Source organism: Herpailurus yagouaroundi, unplaced genomic scaffold (genome assembly GCF_014898765.1).
Source record: "Herpailurus yagouaroundi ecotype Mexico unplaced genomic scaffold, PumYag 29, whole genome shotgun sequence".
Taxonomy (NCBI): domain Eukaryota; kingdom Metazoa; phylum Chordata; class Mammalia; order Carnivora; family Felidae; genus Herpailurus; species Herpailurus yagouaroundi.
Window position 1 is genome coordinate 107503548 of NW_024412377.1, and position 26975 is coordinate 107530522.

The 26975-nt window shown below is 35.2% G+C and overlaps 1 protein-coding gene across 1 annotated transcript in view; it reads left to right on the top strand.

Moving 5' to 3' along the window:
- The window catches only part of ADAMTS6 (ADAM metallopeptidase with thrombospondin type 1 motif 6), a 300191-nt gene that overhangs the window by 6286 nt on the left and 266930 nt on the right, over positions 1-26975 (top strand). The window contains exons 3-6 of the mRNA XM_040452059.1: positions 6109-6277; positions 15593-15804; positions 16312-16395; positions 16888-17033. Of these exons, the coding sequence (XP_040307993.1) occupies positions 6109-6277; positions 15593-15804; positions 16312-16395; positions 16888-17033 (611 nt within the window). The remainder of the gene's footprint in view (positions 1-6108; positions 6278-15592; positions 15805-16311; positions 16396-16887; positions 17034-26975) is intronic.

The following is a 26975-nucleotide window of genomic DNA, read 5'->3' on the forward strand; positions in this document are numbered from 1 at the left end:
TGGGGTGATATATATCAATGAGTTCAGTTGGACATGTTAAACGTGAGGTATTGTATAAGATGGTGGGATACAAGCCTGGAATTTGGCAGAGAAATGTGAATTATGGAGTTATAAATTTTGGAGTCATCAATATATAGATGGCATTTAAAGCCAGGAGGTTATATGAAATTGCTTGGGGTGGGGGAATAATATAGATAGAATAAAGAAGAAGTTAAAAAAAAAAAAGTGGTTTAAGGAAATGAACCTTTGGACACTCCAGGAGGTTAGGGAGCTCAGAAAGATGTGGAGGAGACCAAAAAGCATAGTGGAGTAAGAAAGTTGAAGGAAAGCCAGGCAAAAATCCTAGAAGCTAAGAGAAGGAAGTATTTCAAGAGAAAAATGCTGCATTGGATTTATCAATGAGGAGGTTGTTGGTGACCTTGACAAAAGCAGTGCTGAAGTCATAGTGGCATTTAAGGAAAACAGAGAAAAGAGTACATACATAATTATTTTAAAGACTTTAGGAAAAGTAAGAAATGATCAGTGACTATAGGTATGAATGAGTTCAGAGGAGGTTATGTTTTGTTTGATAAAGGTGGGAATGATTATGTGGAGAAAAGGAAAATTTCTCTAGTGATGTCCTTGATAGGTGAGAAGGGATGGAATCATAAATAGAATCACTGTCCTTAGTGATTAGGAGAGTAGACAGTTCATCCATAATAAGAGGAAATAAAATAGATTATATGGACATGAGATGCAGGCAGGTGGGTATTTGTGTTGTAGGACTTTGCAGGAGGTTGTATGATGTTTAATGGAATGGAACATGGCAAGATGAGGTATTAGGGGATTAAGAGGTATTAGGGGATTAAGAAAGTATAGAATGTTTATCCAGGTGAGCAGGATACTGAGTGTATTAGAGAAACATAGTATAATTGCCTTGATGCATTAAGAGCACAGTTGAGATTATGGTTATGAATTTAAAGTGAGACTACTCAGCGTCTTGTTGTATCTTTCAGTGGGCAAATGAGGCTGCAAGCTTGCAGGCCCAGAGGAGCAAAACTGATCTAATCAGAGTTGTGGTGTAACCAAATAAATTCTGTGAAGGGAGAAAAGGGCAAGGGAATTGAAGGTGGAACTGAAGATGGATTAAGAGGGAAATGAGGACATTTAGTGGGTGGAGGATAATGAAAAGGTGGTGGGATCATTGGGTTCTGGTGGGTGTAAAAGGACTATCTCTTGGAAGGGATGTATTAGAGGGACAGTGCTGGAAAGACAGAAGGATGTGATACTTGAAATTGAGATTTGGGCAGGGTTGCAAGTATTGAAAATACTGAACTCTAGGGTTGTACTGTGGGTCCAAATGCCTAAGATAAAGTGAATGACAAGATATTTGTTGAACAGGTTAAGGAATTGAGACAGCAATGGGTGAAGAGACCATCTCTGTCAGTAGCCCTTAACCTGGGGCCCATGAATGGAATTCAAGGGGTTTGTGAACTGGACTGGGGAAAAGTGACATCTTTATCTTTACTAATTCTTCACTGAAGTTCAACATTTCCTTCAATTATGAATATAGGTAACAAACCAATAAAGTAATAGTTCACCTCAATAAAAATTATAGATATTTTCATATCATGTTACAGTTTTTGTAGGTTCTTCAAAGTACTATTTATGTTAATCACTATTACAAAATTATGATAGCCATTAGATCCACTACACATCTTCTTATTTAAAGTCTTACAAAAAGCCATGTGTGTTCCTATAGTACATTTTAAAAATATTTTGATAATGGTATTTTACTACAACTGGTTTTCTTTATAATCCTATATATTTTTTTCTATGCTTACAATTTTATTCTGAGAAGTAACCCCTAGTCTTTACCCCCACTAGACTTCTAAAGTGATCTGGGGCACACACACAGAAATTTTAAGAACTGGTGACTTAAGATACTGAAATCAATGATTATTTCAGGAATGGTATTGCAGAAAGTGATTGATCCAGAAGCTAAAATCTTCAAGAAATGAGGAAAAATGACTATGGGTCAGTAAGTAGATAACTGCACCTAATGGAGGAAGAAGGTGATGGCATGAGATTGGAAGCTGGTGAGGGGTTTTTTGTTTTGGAGGCGGGAGAGAGCAGGGATTGTTTAGAAATGGCAGTGAATCACAAGGACACTTACCCTAACTCCAAGTCCAATAGGAGGCAGGTAGGAGAGAAAGTGGAGGATCCACCATTCCAGAGGATTACAGGGAAGAAAGAGTGTCGTTTAGAGAGATTCAGGTGTTTGAGCGAAAAGAAGTGAATATTCACAAATGCAGCTGAGGGTGTTTGAGGAGGCACAGTGGATGTGTTTTAAATGGCGAAAGGGGAGAGTAGGATACGAGATCTGAAAACATGACGCACATAACCATATGGGGACTAGAATCCAGGGGTTGGGTCTTGGGCTTCTTGTAGGGTCTGTGTTGTCAGGGAAAGAGGGCATGATGATTTTGATCCTGATGGCCTGAGGCAGACAGTGTAGGGATGAGTGGGGATGCTGAGGGAAGTGAGAGCAGGGCTCTTGCTAGGCACGTGCAAATTACTGGGACCCGCACTTAATTCAGGTCCTCCATCTTCTACCCTCAAACACCTTTCTAAGTTCAAAATCATTTTTCCTTTTCTTCCCTCTAGCCACAGTAGCTCTTTGCTATATTCTGTATGCATGCTTATATATTGCCTTTGTGTTTGCCATTCCCACTGTCTGATCTGGTCTTTCATAAGATTGCTCCTTTAATTTTGTTCAGTTTCTGTCCAGATATCACCTTATTAGAGAGGATGTCCCTGACCATCTTAAGCAGTATGTATACTTCCTTCACTTCTGATTACTCTCTGTCTTCTTACACTGCTTTATTATTTTTTCTTAACATTTAATACTACCTGATTGGTCATTTATCTGGTGAATGAATTCCTTTTGTCTAGTTCCTTCCACCAAAATGTAAGCTCCATGTAAGTTGAATGGTTGCCCCAGTGAGGCAGTAGAGCCTTGTGTTAACGATGTCAGGTCTCGAATCACAGTAGCCATATCCCAGTCATGGCCAATTATTTACTCAATGATCTTATTCTATATACTTCAATTTCCTTATTCATAAAATGAAGACAATTATGACAAAAGTCTTGTAGGGTTGTTTTGAGGTTTAAGTGGAACACACACACACATGCACACACACACACGTGTGTGTGTGTGTATAAACTGTATATATGTATTTATATAAATGTGTGTGTCCGTATATGTGTGTGTGTGTGTGTGTGTGTGTGTGTGTGTGTGTGTATGAACTGTGTATTTATAGAGAGAGTAAGAGCAGTATCTGATACATGGTAGGCATTTTAGAATGGTTAGCCATTATTATAATGTTGCTCTCTTATTAGTCACCCTGAAAGGGAAATAAAGATCTGACTGCTTCTGTGGTGGCTACAAAACAAACAAACAAACAAACAAACAAACAAACAAAAAAACTGCATCTCCACCACGTAGAATAGTACTTGCCTATGTGATAGGCACTCAGATCATCTTTGGTGAAAGAAAGAAAAAGTAAAGTCAGAAACAACTCTCAGAGGGTAAGGGGATTATACTATAATGGCTAAGAATCCAAGCACCGAAGTCAATTGAATGAGTTGGTTACTTAACTTTGTTCAGTCTCTGTTTCTCATCTGCAAAGTCGAGCTGATAGTAGTACTTACTTCAGAGAACTGTTAAGGTTAAATGAGATAATGAGTATAAACATCTCCCAGAGTACGTAACACAAAATCTCTGGATTTTTTTCCAGAGTCTTTCCATTCTTGAAACTAGAGATTTTGTTTACTTACCAGGCTTCTGACTCTGTTTTTCCCCAGCAACCTGAACTTCTTGTCTGGGACCTTTCAACATCCTTCTGCCCACAGTTTAGCATGATATGATTTTAGTGCTCCACCCTTTGTGGGCAGTACTCTCCAACCCCACTTCGTACACTTCTCTCTTATAAAAACTTCTTAAACATGCCCTCTTTTCTGCAGGAACCATGCTTGCTCAGTTTGCTACCACGCTGTTAATCTTCTTAGTAATGTAATTCATGCTCAGGTATTAGAGTTTGTTAATGGCATATTATGTTAGGCCTGTCAGTATTTGCACTTAATTTAGGGACTAATACACTTAAAGTAAAGCAAACAATGGTGAAAATAACATGAAGTACCTAATCCCTGTTTTTTTGTTTTTTGCATTCCTTAGCTCATTTCGTGGGTGCCTGCCAACTTCATCTATAAATTAGAGCAGTTCTGATTATGTCTTATCTTTCTTTCCAAGCATGTGGTACTTAACATGAATTTCCCTAAACACAATCATAGAGGTTTAGATTCAAAGGAACCTTAGAGATTATCTGGACCAGAGATTTCCAGCTTTTTTCTTTTTAAAACAGCAAAACCCTCTCCTCAAATGAAATGTTATGTGGAAACATACTATATAGATTAATAAAAGCACAGCCAATTGCTGAGTCCAGGAATCCAAGCCCTATAGGTCTCCCTTTGTTGTCTGGGGCAATCCCCTGAGGGCACTTTCCTGAAACCCTTAGGGCTCCCCAGAGTGCTGTTTTAAAACCACTAATTTACACCAACCCTTTCATTTTTCCAGCCGAGGAAATACATCCAGAGAGTTTGTGTTTTATCCAGTGTTACAGGATAAATTAGTTGGATTAAGAGCAGTCTTCACATGTGCCATGTTTAAGAAAACACTATTGGACCATTATGGAAGGTCTTATTTCTAATGCAGATAACTTTTTCTATCTCATTTCTTTTAATCAGCCAACTTTTATTTGGTGTTCATACTACATAGGAGATACTTTCTATGACTGTAACTGATATAAACAATTATATCAGTGAGACACAACCCCTGCCTTCAAAAAGCAAATAGTACATTTGGGAAGATAAAATATGCAGTAGAAATGTTATACCAAATTTAAATATAGCTTCAATACTTGAAATGTAGCAAGGAAGTGTGGAATTAATTATAAAGAATGATACCAATAATAAGCTCTTTTGGAGCTCAGAAGTGGGTGCTGCTACTTCATTTGGACTAGAGAAAGTTTTAATTTTTTTTTTCAACATTTTTTATTTATTTTTGGGACAGAGAGAGACAGAGCATGAACGGGGGAGGGGCAGAGAGAGAGGGAGACACAGAATCGGAAACAGGCTCCAGGCTCTGAGCCATCAGCCCAGAGCCCGACGCGGGGCTCGAACTCACGGACCGCGAGATCGTGACCTGGCTGAAGTCGGATGCTTAACCGACTGCGCCACCCAGGCGCCCCGAGAAAGTTTTAAAAAGGAGCTGTGGTTCAGCTCTGTACTTGGCTACATAAATAGGTGTAAGGAGTATGTCATATGAACAAGAGCAAAGCTTCTGTGAATTGCAGCTCCTACATTTATCTCTATATAATGCTGGGGAGGTTCTTAACCTCTGAGCCTGTTACTTGGTCTGCAAAATGGGGATATATCAGATGTATATCAGTTAAGTACATATTAAGTGGTGTAACATAAATCTTAAAATGTCACTAGTTTATCACAATAGAGATTAATTTTTCCCCTATATTGGTGTTTATGTTGGACAGCTTTCCATGAAGTCACTCAGTGACCCAGATTGCTTCTCTTTCAGCGTCTGCCTTCTGTGGGTAGTTTTTCAGAAAGAGTAGAGAATTCTCCTGGGTAAGGTTTTCACGGGCTGGGCTTAAAAGTGGTGTATAGTATCTGCCTGTTTTCCATTGGCCAAAACTTGCACGGAGCTATACCTGAACACAGAAGATGTGGTGCACAATTTGGAAAGGAAACAAGTTTTAGTGAACACAAAGAGGTCTTTCTTCATCAGAGTTTTGGGGAAGATTGGAGGAAATATATGTGTCATGTTTAGTACAAGGCATGGGAGCATGTAGAAGAATTTAAATGTCCTTTTTAAAGTATAGGTAAATTTATAGAAGGTCTTGCTAGGTACAGATAATCCACTAAATTTCTATTAACATGCATTGTAACTTCTTTTCGGAGAGATATCAACTTATTTTTGACTCTTGTTAATAAATGATAATTAATATTTAAAATGATCCTTCCTGGTAAATTCTTTGTTTCTTTTTCTTTTAGCATGGTGTAATTGCCACAGAAGATGAAGAATATTTTATTGAACCATTAAAGAATACCACAGAGGATTCCAAACATTTTAGTTATGAAAATGGCCATCCTCATGTTATTTACAAAAAGTCTACCCTCCAGCAACGACATCTGTATGATCACTCTCATTGTGGGGTTTCAGGTGAGTGAGTGTGTGGTTTTTTACAAAGTCTATTGTATTGTATTGCCACTCTCTTTCTTCTGACAGTATGGTAAGTGAGGTTAATAATAAGTGTAAATAGGAATTTGGGCAATTAGAATGATAATGGCCAGAGTTCTTTTAAAAGATGTCACCTATCCAAATGCCATAGGATTTCACTCATATTTGGAATTTTCTCTTTCCATCTCTCTCTGCCCCTACCCCACTTGCACTCACATGCACTCTCTCTTGCTCTCTCTCTCTCTCTCTCTCTCTCTCAAATTAAATAAATAAACATTAAAAAAATAAATAAATAAAATTGAAGAAATGTCTTAAAAGAAAAAAAAGAAACATACAGCAGGGACATTAGTGGTCAAAAAAGGCTTCATGGAAGAAGTGACTTCTTTTTTTAAAATTTTTAAAATTTACATCCAAATTAGTTAGCATAGGGTGCAACAATGATTTCAGAAATAGATTCCTTAATGCTCCTTACCCATTTAGCCCATCCCCCCTCCCATAATCCCTCCAGTAACCCTCTGTTCTCCATATTTAAGAGTTTCTTATGTTTTGTCCCCCTCCCTATTTTTATATTATTTTTGCTTCCCTTCCCTTGTGTTCATCTGTTCTGTGTTTTAAAGTCCTCATATGAGTGAAATCATATGATATTTGTCTTGGACTAATTTCACTTAGCATAAGCGAAATTGCATCCATGTAGTTGCAAATGGCAAGATTTCATTCGTTTTGATTGCTGAGCAATACTCCATTGTATATATATATATCACATCTTCTTTTTTTTTTTTTTAATTTTTTTTTTCAATGTTTATTTATTTTTGGGACAGAGAGAGACAGAGCATGAACGGGGGAGGGGCAGAGAGAGAGGGAGACACAGAATCGGAAACAGGCTCCAGGCTCTGAGCCATCAGCCCAGAGCCCGACGCGGGGCTCGAACTCCCGGACCGCGAGATCGTGACCTGGCTGAAGTCGGACGCCTAACCGACTGCACCACCCAGGCGCCCCTATACCACATCTTCTTTATCCATTCATCCATCAATGGACATTTGGGCTCTTTCCATATTTTGGCTATTGTTGATAATGCTGCTATAAACATTGGGGTGCATGTGTCCCTTCCAAACAGCATACCTGTATCCCTTGGGTAGATAACTAGTAGTGCACTTGCTGGGTTGTAGGGCAGTTCTATTTTTAATTTTGGGGGGAACCTCCATACTCTTTTCCAGAGTGGCTGCACCAGTTTGCATTCCCACCAGCAGTGCAAAAGAGAACTTCTTTCTCCGCATCCTCACCAACATCTGTTGTTGCCTGAGTGGTTAATGTTAGCCATCTGACAGGTGTGAGGTGGTATCTTATTGTGGTTTTGATTTGTATTTCCCAGATGATGAGTGATGTTGAGCATTTTTTCATGTGTCGGTTGGCCATCTGGATGTCTCCTTTGGAGAAGTGTCTTTTCATGTCTTTTGCCCATTTCTTCCCTGGATTATTTGTTTTCAGGGTGTTGAGTTTGATAAATTCTTTATAGCTTTTGGGTACTAACACTTTATCTGCTGTGTCATTTGCAAATATCTTCCCCCATTCCATCAGTTGCCTTTTATTTTTGCTGATTGTTTCCTTCGCTGTGCAGAAGCTTTTTATGTTGATGAGGTCCAAGTAGTTCATTTTTGCTTTTGTTTCCCTTGCCTCTGGAGACTTGTTGAGTAAAAAGTTGCTGCAGCTGAGGTCAAAGAGGTTTTTGCCTGCTTTCTCCTTGAGGATTCTGATGGCTTCCTGTCTTACATTTCATCTATTTTGAGTTTATTTTTGTGTATGGTATAAGAAAGTGGTCCAGGTTCATTCTTCTGCATGTCGCTGTCCAGTTTTCCCAGCACCACTTGCTGAATAGACTGTCTTTATTCCATTGGATATTCTTTCCTGCTTTGTCAAAGATTAGTTGGCCATACGTTTGTGGGTCCATTTCTGGGTTCTCTATTCTGTTCCATTGATCTGAGTGCCTGTTTTTGTGCCAGGAAGTGAATTCTAAGCTGGGGCCTGAGGGAGAAAGAAGGTAGCTGTGCACAAGTGGAAGAAATGTGGGTAAAGTGTTCCACATAGAGGAAATAGCATTTACAAAGTTTCTGAACAAACAGAGAGAATGTCACATTGCAGTCATTACCAGTTCCTATAACAGGATACATATTAGAATGTGGGCTGCAGGGATAGGAGTGAATTTCACACTGGGTGAGAAGTGGCAGTGAGAGATGACACTGAAGTGACAAGGAGGGCCCAGACACAAAGGGCTTGTAAACCATGTTAAGGAGTTTGTTTATCTTAAGTGTGCTGGAAACCCATTGAAAGGTGTTAAGCAATAGGAATCACATGATCAGATTTGGGTGTTAGAAATATTATCCTGGCAGTCCTATAGAGACTGAATAAGAGAAGAGCAAGACTAGAGGTAAGGAGTTAGGAGGCTCTTTAGTCTAAAGATTAGAAAACTTACAAAATAGAGGATATTTTGGCTTGGCATGATAGAAAGAATATGGTTTACTCTAGCTTTGGACAAACTACCCAGCCTGTCTGAGTACTTCTTTCAGCACACATTAATCACTCACATGTAATTTTGCTATCATTATTATTGAGATGACTGTTTTTAGTATTTAAAGAACTTTTGTATTAAAAAAAAAGATTAGGAGTGCCTGGCTGGCTCAGTCAGTGGAGTGTGCAACTCTTGATTTCAGGGTTGTGAGTTCAAGCCCCATGCTGGGTGTAGAGATTACTTAAAATCTTAAAAAAAAAATAAAAAAAAAAAAAATAAAAGATTAGATTTGTTCTGTGTAGTTGTGTAGTTCTAGTAGCTAAAACCAGAGGTAGAGTATTTCAGAAGCAGGTTTTAGCTTAATACAAAGAAAAGTTCACCAACAAATGTTTTTAGGAAAAAATGGTATAGGTTCAACAAGTAGATTTATAGAAAATAGAATGGGTTATCTTATGAATTAGTGGATGCGTCACTCTTTAGTTTATATCCATATGCTTCTTGGGCTCCTTCTGCTTCAAATATAAGTGCTCTTTGGAGTTCTTTCTTCAGCTGACTGTTCTCTTTTTGCATATTCTCTTCATGAATAATCTCTGGAAGGTCCTTCTTGATGAAGAATAATTGGTACTAGAAAAAGGCGACTTAAAGTGAATCCACTTAAGACATGAAATAAAATTTCATAGGAAACAGTGAAAATATTCATTGAGTAATGAAACTAAATATTATGGAAATAGTTTAGTTTTTCTTAAATTTAGCAAAATTTAGGCTATAATTACAACTATATATACATTCTTGAAAAACTAGGATTAAAATATTTAGTTGTTTATTGTGAAACAATTTTCTCATCACTTTTGCTGTAATATGACATCCTTCACTTCATGATCTTAAAGATCACTTTTTGCAAAAATACTTAATGATTTCATAATATTCTGAAAAATATCTTTTGACCCTTAGATATTCAAGTTATCCTCTTTTGAAGTGCCTATCTTATTATTCACTGGCCTTACTGGGGCAGATCCTTCTTTGGCAGATCCTTCTTTTTCTAAGGTTTAAGCACGAGTCAAATAGTGCAGCAAATCCACTGTTAGTGCCATCATAAAATTCTGCCCTTTTTGGGGAAGATTTTCTTTTTCCACAGTCTCTCGACCCCTAGATTACTGTGTTATTAGTGGAAAATAAAGCAGGCCAATGAGATATTCTTGAGTAACTAAAAAATCTTGAGTGGATTACTGTGACTATTTCCTAACTTTTAATCTATTCACCAGTCATTTCTGTTACCTTTAACACCAGTCCATTTAGTTCAGACCCCTGTTATCTCTTGCCTATACCACTATAATGACTTTCTAACTGGTCTTCCTGTCTTCAGGTTTGTTGTTCTGTCTTTAGTGTGTTTTCTCTTAAATCTAGTTTAATTATACACCTTCAAACACTTCACTGGTTTCCCATGAGTGGAAAACATTATAGTAGTTCCATAGGAATATCACTAGAAAAGGTATTTTGTGTTTAATAAGTTTGAGATAGGTCTGGTTAAGAACTACTGATCTTGGGGTGCCTGGGTGGCTCAGTCAGTTAAGTGGCCAACTTTGGCTCAGGTCATGATCTTACAGCTCATGAGTTCGAGTCCCGCATCGGGCTCTGTGCTGACAGCTTAGAGCCTGGAGCTTTCTTTGGACTCTTTGATTTTGTCTCTTCCCCTACCCTACTTGTGCTGTCTCTCTCTCTCTCTCTTTCAAAAATAAATAAGCATTAAAAAAAATATTTTAAAAAGAAAAAAAAGAACTACTGATCTTAATTCTGATACTATTTTGACAGCATAATTCAAATGACATGTGCATTTATGGGTATTAATTGCCAATTAACTGGTTATTGGGAACTCAGTTTTATATCAAAATATAAGTTGGAAAAACCATTTTGAAAGTGGGTATATTTGTCTCATATTCAGATATAAAGTTTCCCATTCTAATTAGATTATGCTACTAATTTTTTAAAAATGATGAAAAATACCTGTTTTTTGTAGAAAATTTAGTAAGTATGTGATAAAAAGAAAAACAAGGAAGTGAAAGTTGCTCCTTTACCATTACCCAGGTATAACTGAATGCTCCTATTATCCATTGTTGCAGATATTATTATGTCTCTGTACCTGCATGATTTACTTATGTATTTATTAGATAAATATTCATTTAGCATGTATGTGTCAGGCTAGATATTGGATATGCAGCAATAAATAAAACAGGAAAAGTTTCTGCTCCCATGAAGCTTGTATTCTAGTAAAGAGAGACAGTTAACTAAAAAATCAACCAAGGAAACAAATACATAGCCAAGTACCAAGAAGTAATAGTGCTTTTAGTGAAAAATAAAGCAGGTCAGTGCATTAATTGTGAATGACTGTATGCATTTAAACATATTTTGAGATTGATGAAAAATATAAGATCTTATATCAGGTGGGAAAGAGATCCATGTGTTTGGTTTTGGGGAAAAGTTATTTATTGTATATGTTTATGAAGGAGTATTTTCTTTAACATTCTATATTCTATGCAAAATTAAATTGAGGAAAGCATATGTAATGAGTATCATTTGAATACCTACAAATCTTTGTTATGAAATAAAATTAAGTCAATTGCATATCCTATATTAGACTAAAAAAGATAGTACAGATGATTAAACTTAACATTAAACAATTGACAATTACAGAATGTAGATACTGGTTTGTAATGATCTAATCATGCTGGATTGATTTAATTTTTTTTTTTTCAACGTTTATTTATTTTTGGGACAGAGAGAGACAGAGCATGAACGGGGGAGGGGCAGAGAGAGAGGGAGACACAGAATCGGAAACAGGCTCCAGGCTCTGAGCCATCAGCCCAGAGCCCGACGCGGGGCTCGAACTCACGGACCGCGAGATCGTGACCTGGCTGAAGTCGGACGCTTAACCGACTGCGCCACCCAGGCGCCCCCTGATTTAATTTTTAAAATGAAACCAGACGAGTGCTGAGGCCTAGGGGCACTTGTACCCCAATGTTTACAGCAGCACTTTCAGTAATAGCCAAATTATGGAAAGAGCCTAAATGTCCATCAACTGACAAATGGATAAAGAAGATGTGCTGGCCTTGTAGAGTCGGCTTGGGATTCTCTCTCTCTCCCTCTCTCTCTGTGGCCCTGTCCCATTTGCACAGGCTCTCTATCAAAATAAATAAATAAACTTAAAAAAAAAAGAATGTCCATTAAAGACATTATATATACATTTATCTGATGGAGTGATAAGCAAACTAACAATATAAGTCTGAAATTTATGAAAATGATGATAACAGTAGCTACCTTATACTGAATGCTATTTAATGAGAAACAGCGTTGCTGTGTTTATTTTGCCCAATAATGTCTAATTCTTTTCATAGTACTTGAAATAAATATAAGGAGAAATTGGATGGATCAGAGAAGTGAAAATGACAAAATAATGGAAATTAAATCCTATATTTAGACATTTAGGCTGTCCATCCAGAGAGAGGGAAAACAAGGCATGATTTGAATACATGAGTGGTTTTAGGATCATGGAAGACTGAGCAAAAGAAATTGGAATTATGTTAATGCAGAAAGGATTTTGACCATTTCAGCACAATATTACTATAAACTCAGTGGCTTAAGCAATATGTTTTTATTATCTCACAGTTTCTGTGGACCACAAATTGTACATGAGTGAATTATCAACTTAGCCTTAGCCAGGACCGGGTTCTCGTCTGGTCTTGACTGGGGAGGAATTCCCACGTTTATTGGCAGCATTCAGTTCCTTGCTACTGTAAGACTGAAAACTTTCGTTTGGGGCTGGTTGTCTGCTAGAGGCTGTCTGTAGTTCCTCGCCATGTATAGTTCTCTAACTTGATTGCTTGCTTCCTCTAAGCCAGCAAGGGAAGGACTCTAGGAAGAAAAATGCTACAGTATTATGTAACATAATTATGTACTCATTGATATATAATCATGTACATCGCATTATCTTTGCTGTATTATACTGTTTAGAAGCAAGTCACAGGTCCCATCCACACTAAAGGGGAAGAGATCACACAAAGTGTAAACAATAAGAAGTCTTGGTGGCCACCTTGAGTCTTTCTAGAATAGGGGAATACTTATTGGTTATCTGGAAGTTATACTTTTTTTCATGTTTGTTTATTAATTTGGGGGGGGAGAGAGAGAAAGCGAGCATGTGTGTGATTGGGGGAAGGTCAGAGAGAGAGGGAGAGAGAGAGAATTCTAAGAGGCTCTGTGCCATCAGCATGGAGCCCAATGCAGGGCTCGAACTCACTGTGAGTGAGATCATGACCTGAGCCAAAATCAGGAGTCAGAAACTTAACCGACTGAGCCACCCAGGTGCCCCTGAAAGTAATACTTTTAATGTTTATTTCTTTTGGAGAGAGCGAGATACAGAATGCACGCTGGGGAAGGTCAGAGAGAGAGGGAGACACAAAATCTGAAGCGGGCTCCAGGCTCTGAGCTGTTAGCACAGAGCCCGATGCAGGGCTCGAACTCATGAACCTTGAAATCACGACCTGAGCCGAAGTCAGACACTTAACCAACTGAGCCACCCAGGTGCCCCCTGGAAGTTATACTTTTGAAATAAGAAATACTATGTCTCTGCCTCTCTGGACCTTTAGGAATAAAAATACTTAATTTATATGAGTTTCAAAAATATTTTACTGATACTTTTCATAGTCATTTCCATCTCTTATTGCTTAAAACTTATATCAAAGTAATTTATAAAAGGCAAAGGCTAAAGAAATTAGAAAAATAATAGAGAATACTGCCAATTTCTGTCAAGCGTATTATATAAATTAATCTGATTTTCCTCACTAAGTTTTTCAATAAGTAGAGGTTAGAAAGACTTCTTATTCAACATACAGATATGAAAGTGAAGTATGCAGAGGACTTGTACCTTTTCAAGTTTATTAAATAAAGATGAATATAAATCGGTCAAGTGTTTACAGATGCCATTGTACTAAAAGGTTGCCTGTGTACTGAAGGACCAAATGTCTAGAAAATAAAGGATTAAACTGTAAACCACAGTAAAATGTAGTTTAAAGCAAGTTATGCTGGAACCATAATCTTTCAACACTCATTCTAACACCGTTTACCTCTAGGTTTTAGAAGAGGAAAACTTTGGGTTCTCTGTCAGTATAAATACTTGTACACCACAAAATTAAATAAAAAAAAAATTCAGTCTTTTCGAATTGAGATTTCTAGGTATGCCTGTATGGCTCAGTTAATTTAAGCAACCGACTCTTTATTTTGGTTCAGGTCATGATCTCGTGGTTCATGAGGTCAAGCCCTGAGTGGGGCTCTGCACTGACAATATGGAGCCTGCTTATGATTCTTTCTTTCTCTCTCGCTGCCCCTCCCTCAATTATGCTCCCTTCCCGTCTCTCAAAATAAATATATAAACCTTAAAAAAGTATTGAGATTTATAGGGCAGAATTCCTCTAATTAAGAGAGTTTAAACGTCAAAAAAATATATATTTAAAAAAAAAAAGGGGGCTCCTGGGTGGCTCAGTCAGTTAAGTGTCTGACTTCGGCTCAGGTCATGATCTCATGGTTGGTGAGTTCAAGCCCTGCATTGGGCTCTGTGCTGACAGCTCAGAGCCTCGAGCCTGCTTTGGATTCTTTGTCTCCCTCTCTGTCTGCTCCTGTCCTGTTCACACTCTATCTCTGTCTCTCAAAAAGTGAATAAATGTTTTAAAAAAATATATTTAAAAAAGAAAGTTTAATAAAAGCATCCTACTTTAAAATAAATACTGTGCAGGAATAAGATTTTGTGGGGAGTCTGACTGGCTCTGTTGGTAGAACATGTGACTCTTGATCTTGGGGTGGTGAGTTCAAGCCCCACATTGGGTGTAGAGATTACTTAAAGGCATAGGGGCACCTGGGTGGCTCAGTCGTTTGAGCGGCCGACTTCCACTCAGGTCATGATCTTGCAGTTTGGTCCGTCCATGAGTTCAAGCCCACGTTGGGCTCTGTGCTGACAGCTCAGAGCCTGGAGCCTGCTTTGGATTCTGTGTATCCCCCTCTCTCTGCCCCTCCACTACTTGTGCTCTGTTTCGCTCTGTCTGTCAAAAATAAATAAATGTTAAAAAAAATTTTTTTAAAGGGAATAGATTTTTGCAGTGTTAATGTTCTTCATCAGAACTATTTTAGAGGGGCTGCTGGGTGGCTCAGTCAGTTGAGCATATGACTTTGGCCTAGGTCCTGATATCACTGTTCCTGAGTTCAAGCCCCATGTTGGGCTCTGTGCTGACAGCTCAGAGCCTAGAGATTCTGACAGCTCAGAGCCTGTTTCAGATTCTGTGTCTCCCTGTCTCTCTGCCCCTCCCTCACTTGTGCCGTCTCTTTCTCTCAAAAAGAAAAAAAAAAAAGAAAAAGTATTTGAGAGTGTTTAGAAAGTTAATGCTCTAGTTGTTTTTAGAAAAAAAAAACTGTATAAAGTACATATTCTATATTTAAAAGTATTATGACATAATCACTGAAATAATATGAAATGATTATTTAAAAAAATTTTTATTATGTAATTCATTGGGCCTATTTTGTTTTGTTTTTATGAGCAGCTATATGTTATTAATGTTTATTTTTTCAGATAAAATGATTGTTTTGATACTTGTAAAAGGTTTAGTTTTCTCACTGCCGCATTTCCTCATCCCTTCTCCTCACTATGAAAAGTCTTATTGCTTTAGATAGTTTATGAGAAGCATGTCTATATGAAAGATCTAAAAATAAGTAAGTTTAATTAGTGAACCTATCTGAATTAATTATTTTTATTGTAGACCTCATAAGAAGTGGCAAACCCTGGTGGCTGAATGATACATCTACTTTTCCTTCCTCACTACCAATTAATGGCACGCATATCCGCCACAGACAGAAGAGATCAGTAAGCATTGAGCGGTTTGTGGAGACATTGGTAGTGGCAGACAAAATGATGGTGGGCTACCATGGCCGCAAAGACATTGAACATTACATTTTGAGTGTGATGAATATTGTAAGTTTGATGCCTCTATATAATATTTTAACTTAATAATGTGTGGTTTTGACTAAGGTCATGGATTTTTAATGTGAATTGATGATTTTAAAAATTTACTTGTCTGAAATGAGAACAAATTGATATATTAATGTTTCAATTCCATAGGAAATAAATGTAAAGGTGACTTTATTGTTCATTTTCAGATAATATGACAGTTTGAATGGGTCGTACTAAATCTTGTTTAAGAGGTTTTATTTGACTTGGAACATCAGCTCACCCTCTTAATTACTATTTGTAGTTCAGTTTTAGGAGAAAATGTTTCTTGAGGTAGATTTGTATAACAAATCTTTTATGGAGGCATCTTGGGGGTAGAGTTCTAAGTGATATGAGATCAAATAATACCTTTTTATATACACAGTGGTTAAATTTATGAACAATTATTTTACCATTCTTTAAAAAAATATTAAACAATCACCCTATGATTTTTGTCTGACTTTGTGTCTTTTCTTATTTTTTGGAGGTCAGGTTGCCAAACTTTACCGTGATTCCAGCCTAGGAAACGTTGTGAATATTATAGTGGCCCGGTTAATTGTTCTTACAGAAGATCAGGTAAGAATGAGTTAGTTTAGAAATCTAAAACTCTTAACAGACAAGCTATAGAATTATGTATTACAAAATAAAATATCTTATTATTCTAGGAAGTTCTAGTTGAATATGATTTTCACTCCTAAGCATTTAATATTTTAAGCAAATTTTAAATAGTTTATAAGAATATACCTCTTATGTCATGTTAGAACTATATATATGTATATGAGCTATGTGTTTCAGTAGAAAGATGAGTATTGGCATGGCAGATCTTATAATAGTGGTTTTGGTTGCTAATGATCACATATATTCACATTATCATTAAAGCTGACACTAGAAAGAATGTTCAATAGTACACTAAACTCTAGGTCAGATATTACAGAAATAAAAATTGGCAAGAGATTATTCCTAGAAACCACTGCTTCTAATTATAGTCCCACTTTAGTCTTCAGAAGTTTTAACAACTGACCTTAGTAATTTGTTTGGAACATTTCTGGTATGCATGTTGTATTGCAGCCAAACTTGGAGATAAACCACCATGCAGACAAGTCCCTCGATAGCTTCTGTAAATGGCAGAAATCCATTCTCTCCCACCAAAGTGATGGAAACACCATTCCAGAAAATGGGATTGCCCACCACGATAATGCTGTTCTTATTACTAGGTATGGCTTGTTGCAAATATTTTACCTCTGATTGTTGTGTTTAATATTTTAACTATATTTGGTTCTATCTAAAGCCTCATTCAGGTAATAAGTATGTTGAAAGCAAAATGTTAATTTGTTATTCACCAGTGAGACAATATATTACCCTATTATTGGTTTGCATCAAATGAATCAGATAAGAAAAAAGAACAGATTTAGAGTTGACTTAGAAATTTAATAAACATCTTTCCTTCTACTGATATCTATTCATAAAGCTTAACTGGAAGCTCATATATGTTTTATTAATTGAAATGCATAGTAAAACAAAGGTTAAACAGTATGAGAAGATTAAATTTTAAAAACAAAAATGAGTTATCACTCTTTTTAGAAAATATATTATAAAATATAATGTTATAAAATATATTAATTATTCTTACCTCTAAATTATTAAAAGCGAGGACATCAATAGTTGTATAATTTACTTAGATGAATTTTTTATATTAAATATAATTTATTGTCAGATTGGTTTTCATACAACACCTAGTGCTCATCCCAACAGCTGCCCTCCTCAATGCCCTGGATGAATATTTATTTAATTAAAAATATTTTAATTATGGTATAAAGAAGCAGATATATTACATTATATGTTGAATAGCTTGTTTCTCAGCAAAATTGTTATTTGATGATAACCCACTGAATTTTTATATTTCTTTCCAAGTTTAGAAAACTGTGTTCAGATCCTTTTATTCCTTACTCTCCAATAAGAACTCTGTGAAGGAGATATCATGATTATTTTTCCCATGTGAATAATGAGGAAACTAGTTCAAAATACTTAAATAGCTCAAGATCACTCATTTAGCAATATAAAGTTCAGGGCTCAACCCCTGGTGATCCTATCTTCTTTGATTATACGGTGATTATACTATACTTTGATTATAGCTTTCTTAGTTTGTTTATACCCTAATTACGACTGGTGAGAAGCATGCTTAAATCATTTTAAGATGAGCATGTCTTTTGACCTGCTATCAATTAAAAAAAAAAAAAAAGCAATAAACAAAATGGAAGCATTATTCTATCTTGGTGAAATGGAATTGCCTTTGTTATCTTGATCATTTCTTTTAATTCACAAGATAGTATTTAACATGTATTTCATCTGTACTGTGCCCATTGACTCTACATTAAATTCTATGGAGGGAGTATAAAGTTATATGGCATCAGAATCTTGAGATCTCAGAAGATAATGTGAATTTAGCTTTTTAAAAAATATACCTGTTAACTAAGTTGTAGATTTAAAGTTTCAGAGTTTATTTTTTTAACAATTACAATGACTTTAATTGACTTCATCTACCTGGCATCATAAGCCAGAAAATTTTGTTTATGACATGCTTGCTGAATAAAAACAACATTGTATGGGTTCTATATTCATATGTGTTGACATGACAGTCTGATAAATTCTGCAATTCCTCGGAGTCTTGTGGTCTGGAATGATTCCCAAATATATTTGAGGAGTTAAAAATATACTAAGCATTGTGCAAATATAGAAACCTTTGTGTAAAAATATATATGGATATGATTAGTGTCAATGAAATTACTACAGGAAAATGTCTGTTATATATGGTTAACAAAATGATTACAGATATTTACATTGGCTTCTGTGTTTATATTTATAAAGCCTACCTCTCCCTAAAAGGCAATGCCTAGTGGGCTCCTGGTGCTTTACATTTTTGTTATTGTATGAGCATTCAATTTTTAACTTTTGCATCAGATGACAGTAGCTATACAAGGAGTGCACATTTATAAGTATTTGAGTAGTGAAATATGTCTGGGCAGTTAGCCATCCTTTCCTTGCACTGGCTACTACATTCAGCTGTCTGACTTGTTCCTCTGAATTGACCCACATATTTTTCTGATCCTCTGCAGAGCTCTTCCTTGTTTCTATAAGCCACTTTGAGTGCCTTTTTGATGCCTGAGGTTTGAACATGAACTTTTGTTTTAAACTTGTCTCCTAATGGTCACACTAGCCCTAGAAGTGATCTCAGAATTTAATAGAACAGTACTTTGAAGAGTTCATATCTCATATCATTTTAGATTGGTTATGTAGTGGAGCTTAGAAAAGTGTCTCTTTGAAGCAGCATAAAATGCCTTTTGAAATTGTTATAAAGTCCCAAAGTAACTTTTATCTTATTTAAAAGTCTACTTACATAAAAGTCTAATTATCTTTGATTTATTAGGGCCATGCAGTGACATCTAAGTGTGATGAATATAATCTCTAATATTTAGAGTTTTTTATTGGATGTTTTACCATCCTTGATTCTTCCTTATATATTTTTGGTTTGTGAAATTCAATATATCTTTAAATCATACTGTTACTCTTAGTGAAAATTATTATAAGAATTTTTATAGATGGTTTACATTAACATTTTTCATTGTTTCATGTAACTCACTTATTAACATGTTCAGGGTTGTGACTTCACTATTTATAGGTAAGATCTTGATTTATGTTTGCTTGAAATGTCAGCTCACTAGGGAGATGTATAATGTGTTTACTGAGAATTCCAGAGAAAAATTGATAGATAGGTTTATCTCCACTAGGACTAATTTTATCTTAGGGATTTAAATGTTTTAAGCAGAAAACCATTTGGAACTATAGTTACTTAGGTAATAATAGTTACTTTTGAAAAAAATATAAAAACCCAAAAATACTATCTCCTGTTTGCAAATAATATTTTCTTTTTTTATTTGACATAAATTTAAAGCAGACTGTATTCTACAAAGCTATAAGACCACCATGACTAGACAGAAATCAATAAGTAAAATAAAAAATTTAAAATTCTGTTGTTTTATCTGGTATCAAAAATACTGTATTAACACCAAAGAGTATATTAAAAACTATTTATATATGCACATACATTTTAATTTTATATGTACTTGTTTATTTTTATACATGTTCATATCTATATAATGGACATTTGTTATATACTAGCTAGCTTTATCTAATCTTTTTTTAATATTTGAAGTATAATTGACAGACAACATTGTACATATTTAAGGTGTACAATATGACTTTGTGGACCTGGATGTTCATATATCTCCCCAGATATGGAAAGTTCTCAGCCATTATTTCCTTAAATAAGTTTTTGCCCCTTTCTCTGTCTTTTCTTCTTGTACTCCCATATTGCTAATGTTATTTCACATCATGATGTCCCATCATTTAGGTAGGCTTTCTTCACTTTTTGGCTTTTCTTTTAGCGGGTAATATTAAATGACTTGTTTGCAAGTTCACAGTTTCTTTCTTCTGCTTGATCACATCTTCTATTGTTGCTCTCTGTTGCATTTTTAAATTTCATTCATTTCATTCTTCAGCTTCAGAATTTGGTTCTTTTCTATATTTTGACTTTTCTTTTGAACCTATTATTTTATTTATATATTCTTTTCTGATATCATTGATATATATTCTTTTTTAGGTTGCTGAACTTTTTAAGAATAATTATTTTGAATTGTCAATTTGTAGATTTCCATTCCTTTGTAGTCACTTACTGGAAAATAATTGTATTCATTTGGTGGTGTCATATTTCCTTGATTTTCCATGTCTCTGTAGCTTTGTGTTGATGTCTGTGCATTTGATGGAAGAGTCACTCCTTCCAAATTTTGTGGAATGGTTTTAGTAGAGAAAGATATTTATCTGTGGGTGGGCATAAGGGTGCTGGCTGAGTTGAGTATGGCGTTGCTAGCTCTGGAGAAATTCCAGAGCAATGTAGTCTCTATACAGCTTTGTCAGCTGAGGTTAGCCTTGGTGAGGATTGCAGAGGTACTCAGTGGCCAAGGCTGCATTTGTCTGCAGCAGCAGTAAAGGCTACTAGGGACCACCTGATCTCTTTTTCTTTCATGAGGTATGTATATCACAATGGAGGATTTCTCTTGGAGCTGGGTCTAGCTTTCAAGTACCCATATCAGTGTTGGTAGTACTGGTGTCTAATATGTGGGGGGATTTGGTAACTTTTTAAAAATAATTGAATACGAAACGTATATAACTTGGTCAAGAAATGATTAGTATTTTTTACTTGAAACTCTACAAATAGAATTTAAGAAGATAAAATAGGACTGTATGTATACACTTAAAAAGTTATGCATGTTACAAAACCTTCACATTATTCTTATTAAACTTTGTATTGAGATACTGTAAATTAATGGCTACTAAGGAATACATATATACAATTTGACAGATTATTTAAAAAATATTTATATTTTTAAATGAAGCTAGGAAATTTCCACCAAATTTAAAGTCAAGACAATTTCTAAATTTATTTTGTGGGAAAAGCATTTAAGAAATCTATTTATACTCTGAAAATCAGTAGGAATGTAGTGACATAAAGTGTAGTAGTTGCATCAATGTTGAGCAATTAACACAAACAGACAAATGGATAAATTTCCTGAATTTTTTCTATCAAATATTAGAATCATGTTTTCCATCTTTAAGATATTAGTATATAACAATATATGTTTCAGATAGGAATTATAACCTAAATTATTTTTGGTAATGGATTTACTGAGATATAATTAATAGACCATAAGTTTGCCCACTTAAATATACAACTCAGTGGCTTTTAGTATATGTGGAGGATTGTACAACCATCACCATAATTAATTTTAGTATATTTCCTTCATTCCTGTAAGAAGTTATTCCCCATTCCCTTATCCTCCCCATCCTAGCCCCAGGCTGAGGCAACCACTAATCTAATTTTAGTCTCTATAGCTTTGCCTATTCAGGACTTTTTGTATGAATGGAATTATACAATATGTAGTCTTTTGTGACTGGCTTTTACTTTGCATAGTGTTTTCAACGTTCATCTATGTTGTGGCCCATTCCAGGACTTTGACTAAATTCTTGAAAATTTAAGATCAAGATGCAGATCTTTTAAGAATGCCTCTATTAATAAATTCTTTAAAATTATACTTCCTTTTCAGTTTTTCATTATTGAAATGCATAGGACACATAAATACATCTCATAATACAAATGCAAAAGTGCACACCAAGTCACATAATTCAGTCTTTAATTAAAATGAATATATTTATCCTCTTAAGGGATCACGACTATTTGTTTAGTTGCTGCTGGATATTAAAGGGATTAGAATTTCCAAAGTCAACTAATGTTTTCAGATAAGAGATTGAAAATAGCTCTAAAAAATAGTTTCTTGCTAAAACTTGGTCTACAGTGTGTGGATTTAAACAAGTTTTCTCAATTTTTATAGAATGTATCTATCAGAATTACATATTGGCTTTAAGATTATATATTAAAACAGAGGAAAAGGAAATTAAATTTGGTGTATTAACACTTATTTGCTATTCATCTATGGATTTTTTTTTAAGCCTTAAGGAAATGCCTGATGAATTTTTCATGGACTATCACTAAGTTTTTAAGAATTTGTGAGTTTAGGGCCACTTGGGTGGCTCAGTTGGTTGAGCCTCTGACTCTTGATGTCGACTCAGGTCATGATCTCATGGTTCATGGGTTCAAGCCCCATGTTGGGTTCTGCACTGACAGCACAGAGCCTGCTTAGGATTATTTCTCTCTCTCTCTCTCTCTCTCTCTCTCTCTCTCTCTCAAAATAAAATAAATAAACATTAAAAGAAAAGAATTTGTGAGTTTATAGGCAGCAAAGGAATCTTGAATTCAATTTGTGGATGAATTGGTTTTGTTATTTGGACATTTTGAAACATATATTATTCTCTAACAACTTTGGTTCTTTCATTTTTAGTTATCCATACTGCCTATACCCTTCTTCTTTTTTTCAGTTTCTGTTCATTTCATTCCTGGTTTGTTGATTCCTTACTCAAGTGTATTTATCTAAATTCAGTTTCCATTCCAATCAAGAGTTATGATAGACTTGTGCAACTTTAAATTCCTGTGCAATCTGGGATACTTTTAAGAGTGAAAGAGAGTACCATTAGCAGGTATGCCTAGACAGTAGGCACAAACTAAGATCAGGTAAATCAAGATTATGGTCATCCCAGGCATTATCTATGTTTGCTTCTTAATAAAAAATGGATAAGAGAAGATACTTTTCTCTCGCTGCCTAAGATTGACTAAATACATGCAATTTAATGAACTATCTTTGTACAAACCTTGACTAAAACTGAGGTTGATTTGCAATAGGAATCATTAGTTAAGTTAAAGAAGGGGTATATTATAATAAACACTTAACTCTAAAGAATAGTAAGTTGGGGCACCTTGGTGGCTCAGTCAGCTAAGCGTCCAATTTCAGCTCAGGTCATGATCTCACAGTTTGTGGGTTCGAGCCCTGCATTGGGCTCTGTGCTGACACCTCAGAGCCTGGATGGAGGCTGCTTTGGTTTCTGTGTCTCCCTCTCTCTCTGCTCCTCCCCTGCTCATGTTCTGTCTCTCAAAAATAAATAAACATTAAAAAAAAATCTTAAAAAAAATAAAGAATAGTAAGTTTACTATTTATATTGGTTTTATGGATGTATTTATGCAGTTGTTTATTATGTACCAAATTCTTTTTTTTTTTAACATTTGTTTATTTATTTTGAAAGAGAGAGAGACAGAGAGAGAGTACAAACAGAGGACAGGCAGAGAGAGGGAGAATCCCAAGCAGACTCTGCACTGTCAGCGCAGAGCCTGACACAGGGGTCGAACTCACCAACTGTGAGATCATGATCAAGAGCCAAGATCTAGAGTCACATGCTTAACTGACATTCTTAAGTGCCTTGTAGAAGCTTTATCTTTTAAATATCACAATAGTTGAATGAGAGAAGTTCTATTATCTCTATTTTATAGATGAGGAAACTGGGGCACAGAGAAGTGAAATGACTGGCAAGATTATACATTAATTAAAAGACTTATACTAGGTAATCCAGCTGTAGAATCCTTTTGGAGGAATTGTAAGGGTATTCAGCAAAAATAATAATGTAGAGATACTTCAATAATGTTGGTGCCTTTGATAGGCAGACTTCTTTGATGGCCCCCAATGATCTTTGTCTGCTGCTGTTCATGATTTTGTATAATCTGCTTCTATTTAGTTTGTGCTAGACCTAGTGAATTGATGTCTTTATAATGCATATTATTCCTTCCTACAGAAAGGGTATATCTTTTCATTTATTTAGGTCTTTTTAAATTTCTCTCAGCAATGTTTTGTGATTTTCACACCTTTCTTCACTTTTGTTGTTATTGTAAATGGTATTTTAAAAATTTCATTTTATAATCATTCATCACTCATACATAAAAATACAATTGATTGTATCCTACAATTTTGCTAAGTTCATTTATTAGGTTTAGTAGCTTTTAAAAATATTACAATAGACTTTCTGCAAAGATAATCATGTTTTTGAGATTAAAGTTAGTTTTATGTTTCCTTTTAATCATGAATAAATTTTATTTCTTTTTCTTGCCTTATTTCACTGGCTAGAACTCCTAGTACAATGTGGAATAAAGGTGGTGATAGCAGACTTCCTTATCTTGTTCCTGATCTTAGTGAGGAAGAATTCCAACTTTCACCATTAAGTGTGATACTAGCTCTACATTTTTAAAGATGCCCTTTATCAGGCTGACAAAGTTCTATTCTAATCCTAGTCTGTTGAGAGTTTTTATCAGGATTGGATGTTGGATTTGTCAAATGCTTCTTCTGCATTTATTGAGATAATCATATTGTGTTTCCTTTTTTAGTGTATTAATACAGTGAATTGCATTGATTGGTTTAGAATGTTACACCAATCTTGCATTCCTGGGATGAACTCAGTTTGGCCATGATGTATTATCCTTCTAATATATCATTAGATATGATTTGCCAATATTTTCTTTATTTCTTTGCATCTGTTTCTTATGAGGGAAATTTTTCTGGAATTTTCTTATAATGTCTCTGTCTGGTTTGGGATTAGAGTAATGCTGACCTCCAGAATGAATTAGAAAATATTTCTTCCTTTTCAATATTATGGGAAAGTTCATATAAATTTAGTATTATTTCTTCTGCAAAAATGTTTTTTATAATAAACAAAGTAAAGACATCTGGACCTGGAGTTTTCTTTTTTGGTAATTTTTTTAAAGTTTATTTATAAATTTTGAGGGGGGGTGGGGGAAAGAGAGAGAGAGAAATCCCAAACAGGTTCTGTGCTGACACTGCAGAGGCTCAAACTCATGAACCATGAGATCATGACATGAGCTAAAATGAAGAGTTGGATTCTTAACCACCTGAGTCACTGAGCCCTCCCCACCCCCAACTTTGGGTAATTTTTAATTACCAATTTAAATAGTTCAAGAGATAAAGGGGTGTTAAGTTATTTTATTCAGTGTGCTTTGATAGTTTGAGTCTTTCAAGTAATGCATTTCAGGGGTGCCTGGGTGGCTCAGTTGGGTAAGTGTCCAATCTTGACATTAGCTCAGGTCACATTCTCATGATCATGAGATTGAGCCCTGCATCAGGCTCCATAGGGCATGGAGCCTGCTTAAGATTCTCTCTCCCTCTCCCTCTGCTCCTCCATGGCTCATGTTCTCTCTCTCTGTCTCCCTCTTGCTCTCAAAAAAAAAAAAAAAAAAAAATAGAGAATGTATTAAAATAGTTGTATACAGTATCATTTTGTTATCCTTTTAATATCTGCATTATCTCTCTTCTTGATATCAGTAATTTTTGTTCTCTTTTTCCTAGTCACTCTGGCCAGAGGTTTAATGACCTTCTCAAGTTTGGTTTTAGTGGTTTTCTCTGTTGTTTTTGTTTTCTATTTCCTTTATATCTGCCGTGATTTTTACGGTCTTCATTCCTATACCTTGAGTTTATTGTTGCTCTTCTTTTTGTAGTTGCTTAAGGTGGAATCTGTGGTCACTGATTAGTGACCTTTCTGCTTTTTCTGATATGTTCGGTGTTAAAAAATTTCCTTTTAAATACAGTTTTATCACATCCCACAAATTTGTTTATGTATTATTTCTGGTTCTGTTCACCTCACAATACTTTTTAATTCCCCTGTATTTCTTTTTTTTTTTTACCCATGCACTCCTTAGAATTGTGTTATTTATTTCCAAATATTTGCCCTCTCAAAGATCATTCTTTTATTTCTAATTTAATCCTATTGCAGTCAGAAAATATACTTTGTATTACTCAAATGATTTTCAGTTTATTGAGAATTGTTTAATGGCCCACAATATGGTCTTTCTTGACATTTGTTTCAAGTGTACTTCAGGTGAAAAGAATGTGTATTCACTGTTGTTGAGTGGAGTATCCTAAAATTTTTAATGAGATTAATTTGGGTATTCATGGTTTTCAACTCTTTACATTGTTACTGATTTAAACAGTTTGATTATGATGTGTTTTGAAATAGTTTTCTTCATGTTTAGGGTTGCTGAGCTACTTATATCTGATTTTATCAGTTTTGAAATTTTTAGTCATTATTTGCCCAAATATATTTTTTGGTTTTGTTCCCTTTCCTTCTTGGTGACTCCAACTGCACTTACATTTGGCTGATTGAAATTACTCCACAGCTCACTGATTTTATGTTTATTATTTTAAATTCTCTCTTCTCTGTGTTTTTCATTTGGGGTAGTTTGTATTGCTATGTCTTCAAGTTCATTAGTTTTTTCCTCCCTCAATGTCCAATCTGTCATTGGTCTTATCTAATTTATATTTTCATCTCACTCAGGATAAGTTTTTTCATTTCTAGTAGTTTAATTTTTTTAATTTTCCACATCTCTTTGGAGATATATAAACTTGGGAACATAGAAAGCTTTGAAAAGTATTAAAGCTATTTTAAAGATATTGTCTGCTGATTTTAGTAACTATGTCAGTTCTGGATCGCTTTCAATTAACTAATATATATCTCTTTATTATGTGTTGTGTTTTCCTGCTTCTTTGCATACCTGGTAATCTGATTGGATATCACCTTGTAGTGTTTTGTCATTTTGGGTATTGGATATTTTTGTTTTCCTATAAATATTCTGATTTCTGGAATGCGCTTAGGTT